The sequence below is a fragment of the Onychomys torridus genome, chromosome 5 (assembly GCF_903995425.1).
Source record: "Onychomys torridus chromosome 5, mOncTor1.1, whole genome shotgun sequence".
In the NCBI taxonomy this organism is placed as follows: domain Eukaryota; kingdom Metazoa; phylum Chordata; class Mammalia; order Rodentia; family Cricetidae; genus Onychomys; species Onychomys torridus.
In genome coordinates this window covers 136,918,565-136,928,876 of record NC_050447.1, presented here as the reverse complement: position 1 = coordinate 136,928,876, position 10,312 = coordinate 136,918,565, and the positions used below count along the sequence as shown (strand labels likewise).

Here is a 10,312-nt window from a genome sequence, read left to right as displayed (position 1 = left end):
TTTTTCTAGATCCATCCATTTGCCTGCAAACCTCATGATGTCATTGTTTTTCTCTGCTGAGTAGTACTCCATTTTGTATATGTACCATATTTTCTTTATCCATTCTTCAGTTGAAGGGCATCTAGGTTGTTTCCAGGTTCTGGCTATTACAAACAAAGCTGATATGAACATAGCTGAGCAAATGCCCTTGTGGTATGATTCAGCATTCCTTGGGTATATGCCCAAGAGTGCTACAGCTGGGCCTTGGGGGAGATGGATTCCCAATTTTCTAAGGAAGTGCCATATTGATTTCCAAAGTGGCTGTACAAGCTCGCATTCCCACCAGCAGTGGAGGAGAGTTCCCCTTGCCCCACATCCTCTCCAGCATAAGCTGTCTTCTGTGCTTTTGATCTTAGCCATTCTGACAGGTGTAAGGTGGTATCTCAGAGTCATTTTGATTTGCATTCCCCCAATAATTAGGGATGTTGAGCAATTCCTTAAATGTCTTTCAGCCATTTGAACTTCCTCTGGAGAAATTCTCTGTTTAGTTCTATAGCCCATTTCTTAATTGGACTGTTGGACATTTTGATGTCTAATTTCTTGAGTTCTTTATATATTCTGGATATCAGCCTTCTGTCAGATGTGGGGTTGGTGAAGACCTTTTCCCATTCTGTAGGCTGTCGCTTTGTCTTGTTGACTGTGTCCTTGGCTCTACAAAAGCTTCTCAGTTTCAACAGGTCCCATTGATTGATTGTTTCTCTCAGTGTCTGTGCTACTGGTGTTATTTTTAGAAAGTGATCTCCAGTGCCAATGTGTTCAAGAATACTTCCTACTTTCTCTACTATCAGGTTCAGAGTAGCTGGATTTATGTTGAGGTCTTTGATCCACTTGGATTTAAGTTTTGTGCACAGTGACAGATATGGATCTATTTGCAGCCTTCTACACAATGACATCCAGTTATGCCAGCACCATTTGTTGAAGATGCTTTTTTTTTTCCATTGTACATTTTTGGCTTCTTTGTCAAAAATTATATGTTCATAGGTGTGCGGGTTAATGTCAGGGTCTTCAATTCGATTCCATTGGTCCACATGTCGTTTTTTATGCCAGTACCAAGCTGTTTTTATTACAGTAGCTCTATAATAGAGCTTGAGGTCGGGAATTGTGATGCCTCCAGAGGTTGTTTTAATGTACAGGATTCTTTTGGCTATCCTGGGTTTTTTGTTTTTCCATATGAAATTGAGTATTATTCTTTCCAGATCTGTGAAGAATTGTGTTGGTAATTTGATGGGAATTGCGTTGAATCTGTAGATTGTTTTTGGTAAGATTGCCATTTTTACTATGTTAATCCTGCCTATCCATGAGCATGGGAGATCTTTCCATTTTCTGACATCTTCAATTTCTCTTTTCAGGGACTTAAAGTTCTTGTCATATAGGTCCTTCACATGCTTAGTTAGAGTAACCCCAAGGTATTTTATATCATTTGTGGCTATTGTAAAGGGTGATGTATCTCTGATTTCCTTCTCAGCCTGTTTGTCTACTGTATATAGAAGGGCTACTGGTTTTTTTGAGTTAATCTTGTATCCTGCAATGTTGCTGAAGGTTTTTATTAGTTGTATCAGTTCCTTGGTTGAATTTTTGTGGTCACTCATGTATACTAACATGTCATCTGCAAATAGGGAGAACTTGACTTCTTCCTTTCAAATTTGTATCCCCTTAATCTCTTTATGTTGTCTTATAGCTCTGGCTAGAACTTCAAGTACTATATTGAATAAGTAGGGGGAGAGGGGACAGCCTTGCCTTGTTCCTGATTTTAGTGGTATTGCTTTGAGTTTCTCTCCATTTAATTTGATGTTGGCTGTTGGCTTGCTGTAGATTGCCTTTATTGTGTTTAGGTATGTTCCCTGTAGTCCTGATCACTCCAAGACCTTTATCATGAAGGGGTGTTGGATTTTGTCAAATGCCTTTTCTGCATCTAGTGAGATGATCACGTGGTTTTTTTCTTTGAGTTTGTTTATATGGTGTATTACATTGGCTGACTTTCGTGTGTTGAACCACCCTTGCATCCCTGGGATGAAGCCTACTTGGTCATGGTGGATAATTGTTTTGATGTGTTCTAGGAGTCTGTTCGCCAGGATTTTATTGATTATTTTTGCATAAATGTTCATGAGGGAGATCGGTCTGTAGTTCTCTTTCTTTGTTGCATCTTTGTTTGGTTTGGGAATCAGGGTAATTGTAGCCTCATAGAAGGAGTTTGGTAATATACCTTCTGCTTCTATTGTGTGGAACAATTTAAAGGGTATTGGTATTAAGTCTTCTTTGAAGATCTGGTAGAATTCTGCAGTGAAACCATCAGGTCCAGGGCTTTTTTTTTTTTTTTTTTTTTTTTTGGTTGGGAGACTTTTAATGACTGATTCTATTTCCCTAGGGGTTATTGGACTATTTAAATGGTTTATCTGGTCTTGATTTAACTTAGGTATGTGGTAACTATCCAGAAAATTATCCATTTCTTTTAGATTTTCCAGTTTTGTGGAGTAGAGGTTTTTGAAGTATGACCTGATGATTCTCTGGATTTCCTCATTGTCTGTTGTTATGTCCCCCTTTTCATTTCTGATTTTGTTAATTTGGATGCTCTCCCTCTGTCTTTTGGTTAGTTTGGATAAGGGCTTGTCTCTCTTGTTGATCTTCTCAAAGAACCAACTCTTTGTTTCATTAAATCTTTGTATTGTTCTCTTTATTTCTATTTTATTGATTTCTGCTCTCAATTTGATAATTTCCTGGCATCTGTTCCTCCTGGGAGACTTTGCTTCTTCCTGTTCAAGGGCTTTCAGGTGTGCTGTCAGGTCACTAGCGTGAGATTTCTCCAGCTTCTTTATGTGAGCATTCAGTGCTATGAATTTCCCTCTTAGCACTGCTTTCATAGTATCCCATAAGTTTGGGTATGTGGTGTATTCATTTTCATTGATCTCTAGGAAGTCTTTAATTTCTTTCTTTATTTCTTCCTTAACCCATTGGTGATTCAGATGAGCATTGTTCAGTTTCCATGAGATTGTAGGATTTCTGTAGTTTTTTTTGTTGTTGTCGAAATCTAACTTTAAACCATGGTGGTCTGATAGAACACAGGAGGTTATTCCAATTGTTTTGTATCTGTTGAGATTTGCTTGGTGGCCAAGTATGTGGTCAGTTTTAGAGAAGGTTCCATGGGGTGCTGAGCAAAGGTGTATTCTTTTTGTTTGGGTGGAATGTTCTGTAGATATCGATTAAGTCCATTTGTGCCATAACATCAGTTAAGTCCATTATGTCTCTGTTAAGTTTCAGTTTGTTCAATCTGTCCAGAGGTGAAAGTGGAGTGTTGAAGTCTCCCACTATTAATGTGTGGGGTTTTATATGTGATTTAAGCTTTAGTAATGTTTCTTTTACATATGTGGGTGCCCTTGTGTTTGGGGCATAAATGTTCAGAATTGAATCTTCATCTTGGTGGATCTTTCCAGTAATGAGTATGTAATGTCCTTCCTCATCTCTTTTGATTGATTTTAGTTTGAAGTCTATTTTGCTGTATATTAGGATGGCTACACCAGCTTGCTTCTTAAGACCATTTGATTGGAAAGTCTTTTCCCAGCTTTTTATTCTTAGGAGATGTCTGTCTTTGAATTTGAGGTGTGTTTCTTGTATGCAGCAGAAAGATATGTCCTGTTTTTGTATCCATTCTGTTAGTCTGTGTCTTTTTATAGGTGAATTAAGTCCATTGATATTAAGGGATATTAATGACCAGTGATTGTTCATTCCTGTTGTTATTTTTATTTTTTGGTGGCAGAGCAGTGTGTGTGTGTACTTGTCTTCTTTGGGGTTTACTGCTGTGGTGTTATCTATTGCCTGTGTTTTCATGGGTGTATCTGCCTTCCTTAGGTTGGAATTTTCCTTCTTGTGCTTTCTGTAGGGCTGGGTTTGTGGATAAGTATTGTTGAAATCTGGTTTTGTTCACTCCATCTATGATGATTGAAAGTTTTGCTGGGTATATTAGTCTAGGCTGGCATCCATGGTCTCTTAGTGTCTGCATTATATCTGTCCAGGTCCTTCTGGCTTTCAAAGTCTCCATTGAGAAATCGGGTGTTATTCTGATGGGTTTGCCTTTGTAGGTCACTTGGCCTTTTTCCTTTGCTGCCCTTAATATTCTTTCTTTATTCTGTACGTTTAGTTGTTTAATTATTATGTGGCGAGGGGCCTTTTTTTGGGGTCTAGTCTGTTTTGTATTCTATAGGCTTCTTGTATTTTCATAGGCATTTCCTTCTTTAAGTTGGAAAAGTTTCCTCTATGATCTTGTTAAATATATTTTCTGTGCCTTTGAGTTGGTATTCTTCTCCTTCCTCTATCCCTATTATTTGTAGGTTTGGTCTTTACATGGTGTCCCAAATTTCTTGGACATTTTGGGTCATGACTTTGTTGGTTTTAGTGTTTTCTTTGACTGATGAATCTATTTCTTCTACCATATCTTCAACACCAGAGATCCTCTCTTCCATCTCTTGCATTCTGTTGGTTATACTTGTATCTGAAGTTCCTGTTTGTTTACTCAGATTTTCTATTTCCAACATTCCTTCTGCTAGTGTCTTCTTCATTTTTTCTATTTCCCTCTTCAGGTCTTGGATTGTCTCCCTTGCTTTTTCATGATTTTCATTCAAGGATTTATTGTTTTCTTCTGCTTTAATTGTCCTTTCCTCTAGTTGTTTATAGTGTTCTTCCCATTTTTTTGTTTGTCTGTTCCTCTACTTTATTTTTGATTTCTTCTATATAAGGCTGTAGCCTCTTCATGATGTTACTTATAAGGTTGTTTTCTTCTTCTTCTTCTTCCATTCTGTGATGTTCAGGTCTAGCTGTTGGAGAAGGGCTAGGTTCTGGTGATGCTGTATTGCTCTTTATTTTGTTGTATGTACTTCTGCCTTGACATCTGCCCATCTCCTCTTGTGTTTGTTTTTGGTCTTATCAGTGTACTTGGTCCAGAGATAGTTGACAGATTTAGGGAGTCTCTCTCTGGTCCAGATGGAAGCTCTGGGCCAGATGGGAGCACTGGTCCAGATGAGAGTGCTTGCCGGATAGGAGCTGGGGGGCTGGACTCTGAGTCTTGGGAAGTCCCTGGGGTCTCCTTATTTTGTCCAGATAGGAGCTCCTCTGGTCCAGATGGGAGTTCCTCTGGTCTCTGGTCCAGATGGGAGTTCCGGGGCAGGATGGAAGCTTGGGGCTGGTCTCTGATTCTGGGGAAGTGGCTGGGGTCTCCAGCAGATGGGTGTGGGGGCAGGGTGTGGATACTGCAGTGTCTGCCTGCAGTCTTGGAAAAGGGGAGCCTTCCTGCAGGGCCTGCTGATTGGCAGGAAACTGGGGCCAAGTTGGTCAGGTCCTCTGGGAGTGGCCTGTGTCCAGTGGTGGGACCCAAGGGCAGTTGCCTCTCTGACTATAACCCAGGCACTCACCTCTGTTCCAGATGGGAGTTCTGGGGTGGAGGGGAGCTAGGGGTTGGTCTCTGAGTCTCAGGAAGTGGCTGGGGTCTCAGACAAATGGGTGTGGGGGCAGGGTGTGGAGACTGCAGTGTTTGCCTGCAGTCTTGGAAAAGGGGAGCCTTCCAGCTGTGGCCAAGATTGTCAGGTCCTCCAGGGGTGGCCTGTGTCCAGTGGTGGGACCCAGGCACAGTTTCCTCTCTGACTATAACCCAGGCATACACCTCTGGTCAAGTGAAGTAATTTTTAATGTTTCAATATCTTAACTTTTTTATATAATTTTAGAAATATGACTTGCAGGGATTTTTTTTTGTAAAAGCAAGTATTTTATTGTCTGTTACATGGGTTAGTATGTGACATGTTTACAGAAATTATTACAAATTGGTTGAATATTATTTGTCCTTATAAGTCTGAATCTTTATTCCTTTTGTGCTATCTATTTCTTATTTCAGTATAACAACAACACAACCTAAAATGCACTTCAAAGTATAACAGCAGTATTTCTCTATCTTAGTGTTTTTGGTTAGTCACATAAAACCAGACAGACACTTGATCAATATTGGGATGTGACTCATATATGACCACATTGTCTTAGATCACAGTTCTAGTATAGTAACAAGTAAAATTTCATTAAAAATTCTATTTTTGAAGCTTATAAGCAAGGACTATTTCTTTTTTTTTTTTTTTTTTTTTTTTTTTTTTTTTTTTTTTTTTTTTTTTTTTTTTGGTTTTTTGAGACAGGGTTTCTCCGTATAGCTTTGCACCTTTCCCTGAACTCACTTGGTAGCCCGGATGGCCTCCAACTCACAGAGATCCACCTGGCTCTGCCTCCTGAGTGCTGGGATTAAAGGCATGCACCACCACCACCAGGCAGGGACTATTCTTATTTAAAAACAGGTATTGTGATTTGAGTTTATTTTCTTTTGCTTGCAAATCCTTACTCTAGGACTTCCCTATGGTGCTTTCCCAAGTTGCCTGAGTGAGCAAACTCTTCTTGTTAAAATAGAGCCATAGGGAATAACTCTCTGATGACCAGCACCAAGGAAACTATATATTCTTTATTTTTTACCTTTTGCAAGGTTGGTCTGTGGAAATCTTTTATGTACATAATTTACCACAGAGTTGAAGATGAATTCAAGTCAGCTAAAAAGGGAAGAAGGGATACCACACATTTAGGTGAGGTATATTTTGTAGAGGACATAATGCTTTCTCAAAGACCCTGTGATCAATTATATTAAGTATATTTAAATTGTAGTTAAATAGATTAAACTTCCAAATCAATCATAATTTTCTGAGAATTACAATTGATTCATAAACATGGCAGAGTTCAATCCAAATGCATTGGAGAAATAGTTCATTCTTAACTATTAAAAATAGCAGCACTGAGATTGTGCTTATGATATGCCAAGAATCTCCAAAATACTTTCTCCTATTAAAATTATTTTGTCTTCACAGTTACCATCACTTTTAATACCCTCATCTGGCAGGTCAAGCTACTATAAAAGTGACAATAATAAGGCATTAGTTAATGAGAACCCAGGCTTTCTGATATTAGAGACTTATGTTAACTAGTACACTGAACTATTTCTCTGTGTCTTTGTGTATTAGACATTCATTGCAATATATAAGCAACATGAGAAACAGCAGCCACAAATTTTCCAAATTTCAGATACCCTCATACATACAAATACCTGCCTCACACAAACCAAGCTTCATCACTTACTTGCTGCTTTAGAAAGTCTTACTTTAGGAAGTCTCACTCTACAACAAAATCTCAATCAACTGTAGTCCAACTGTTTCTGAGAGGATGCTTAAATAAATTATAGATTTTATGAGATATTTCTGTAATAGCTCATGAAGAAGTATGTATTAGAGATGAAAAAGAGGTAAAAGAAAAATAGTTTAACAATCATATATTTAAGAAAGACAGCCCATCAACTAAAATGAAAAGATCTAATTTTTATAAGAAATATGTATTGTTTGATTTATTTTGTTTTAAATTTTAACAAAAAACAACAGTTTGTTTAGAATATATAAAATTTTCATGGGATGAATAGTACCTCTCATGATATACAGATCCTATTTTATGGATCTGTGAATATGTCTTGTTACCTTATAAAAGGAAAATTTCAGACACAATCATGAAGAATAAGAAAATAAGATTATTCTAGCCTATGTAAAAGGATTTAGTGTCATCATAAGGACCCTTATAAGAGGTAATAGGATAGACAAATACAAAATATGAATGACTAAAACAAGAGAGGTTAGAAAGAGGGTATGTAAGCAGCTGGCTTAGGAAATAGAAGACATCATAGACCAGGAAATAAAAGGTGTCTTTAGAAGCTGAGAATTCTTTAGATCCTTAAAAAAGGAAAAGGGCAGCATACACACTGTGGGGCACTAGAGCTCATTCTGTAATCATATCCTCAGAAATATAGGGTTTGTGTGTCTGAAACTTTTAAATCTAAGATAATATGTTATAGCAGAAGTAAGAAATTAGATATTGAGACACAGGACTCTGAATTAAATAATTTTGCACAGTTATTTGCACAAATTATGATTTGCCAACATCTCCTAGCATATCCAACATAGCAGTTCTTATAATGCAGAACTGAATCAATAGTTATATCTAATATATCCTCAGTCTGTCTTTGTGCTTTTTTTGTATTGCTGGGGACTAAACTTAGATCCTTGGGACTACTAGGTAAATACTTTATTACTGAGTTATATCTGTAGCCCTTTTCTTTATAGTTTGATTTTGAGACTTCTCCATATCTTTATGAACTGGGAATAAAGAAAACAGTGATTTAAAATGCCTCACAGCTTCATTTCCTATGTTTTGCTGGTGAGATAAGTTAAGCATAATATTGATGTGTTCATAGATGCTGACTATTTTTTGCCAATGCTTATTTATTTCCAATTCCTTTCTCCTGCAGCGGTACCTTTTCCTTTTTATCATGGCATATGGAACACAGTAGACCAAGATTGTAAACAGAATTATTTTAATGACACACAGATATCTATAATGTAATTTAATCTTTTAGGCAGTAAAGCATATTTGTTTTGCAAGTTTTCACTTTGCTGTATCTTCTCCTTCTCTTCTATCCTTCTGTGGCTGTGATTATAAAATGACAAATTTTACACATGTCTCAGAGTTTGTTCTACTTGGATTCAATGGGGGTCCTGGGATACAAATGTTACTATTTCTAATTTTTTTAGTTTTGTATGTTATAGCAGTGGTGGGAAATTTTGGCATGATTATAATTATCAGGATGGATGCACACCTCCATACCCCAATGTATGCCTTCCTCCAAAGTCTTTCCTTTTTGGACATCTGCTATTCTTCCACAATTGCTCCTAGAGCTCTGATAAACTGCTTGAAACAGGACCATACAATATCTTTTGGTGGGTGTGCTACGCAATTCTTTTTTTTGTCTCTCTTTGGTACTACAGAAGCTTTTCTCCTGGCTGCCATGGCCTATGACCGCTTCATTGCCATCTGTAATCCTCTTCTATACTCTGTGAGAATGTCTCACTGGGTTTGTGGATTATTAGTGACAGGGTCCTACTCATGGGGTGCAGTGAATGCTGTCACTCAAACCACAATGACCTTTTCCTTGTACTTTTGTGAGTCCAATGAGATCAATGACTTCTTCTGTGATGTCCCACCACTTTTAACCCTCTCATGTTCAGACACCTTTATAAACCAGCTGGTTCTTCTTGGTTTATGTGGGTCTATTATTGTCAGTACCTTCTTGACTGTTTTTGTTTCATACATCTATATTATCTCAACAATATTGAAGATCCACACGGTGCAGGGACGTCAGAAAGCCTTCTCCACATGTGCCTCCCACTTGATTGGTGTGTGCTTGTTTTTTGGTACTGTTTTCTTCATGTATGCACAGCCCAGTGCTGTCTCCTCCATGGAGCAGAGCAAAGTGGTGTCTATATTCTACACTATTGTCATTCCCATGTTGAACCCTCTCATATACAGCTTGAGGAACAAAGATGTCAAGCAAGCACTGATGAGAAGCAAGCAGCGATTCTCCGCTTGATTCTGCAGATGTGGGTTTCACAAATTAGCCTGACTTGACTCCAATTCAATGCTACTCCTGTGGTTTATGCTGTAGCAGTATTTCCTTTGTTAATACCTTTGATATGTGAGATAGAATATATTTTATTTTATTTTTTTACATATTTAACAGTAAATAAAATCAAGACTGTTGAGAAATAAAATATATAAAGTGGAAGAATGGATAGTTGAATTGGAATTTGTTTATTTTGCCTTATATACAGGAAACTGATCAAATTTTATCATAAAAATGATCATACAATCAGAAAATATTTCCCTTGAATACAACTCATGAAGTAGTAAAACATATCCTTCCCAAAGGTGAAAAAAGCCAAATTGTTTCAATATTTACCATAAAAATATTTAGCAATGTATAAATTAGCTATTGGTATTTTTATATCAAAATTAATAATAAATTAGACAAATTTCATTGATAAATTAGTTTATACAGCTCTTATGTCTATCAATTCATTCAATTAAATTATAAAAATATATTGTGTTGTAGTCAAGATAACAAACCTGTGCACTCTGTCAAACATTTCCTTAAAAAGTCTTCCTAATACTCATTAACTCTCCCTATGAAACAATGCTTCACTGTGGATATCTAGACAAGCTTGCTTTTTCTTAGGGATCACATAGTAGGGCATTGAAGGGTTATGGCTCTTTTAATAACTACTTTGATATATATATAATGTGTATTATTATCAATAGTTTATTATAATCATTCTTGGGTAATATTTCATACAATGAATATATTATGATGGTACAACAATTTGCT

The 10,312-nt window shown here is 37.1% G+C and overlaps 1 protein-coding gene across 1 annotated transcript; it reads left to right on the top strand.

Moving 5' to 3' along the window:
• Positions 1 to 8,590: 8,590 nt before the first annotated feature.
• LOC118583479 (olfactory receptor 12-like) lies at positions 8,591 to 9,517 on the top strand. Its single transcript, XM_036186821.1, has one exon. It carries the CDS (start codon positions 8,591 to 8,593, stop codon positions 9,515 to 9,517), a length of 927 nt encoding a protein of 308 aa, XP_036042714.1.
• The last annotated feature ends 795 nt before the right edge of the window (positions 9,518 to 10,312 follow it).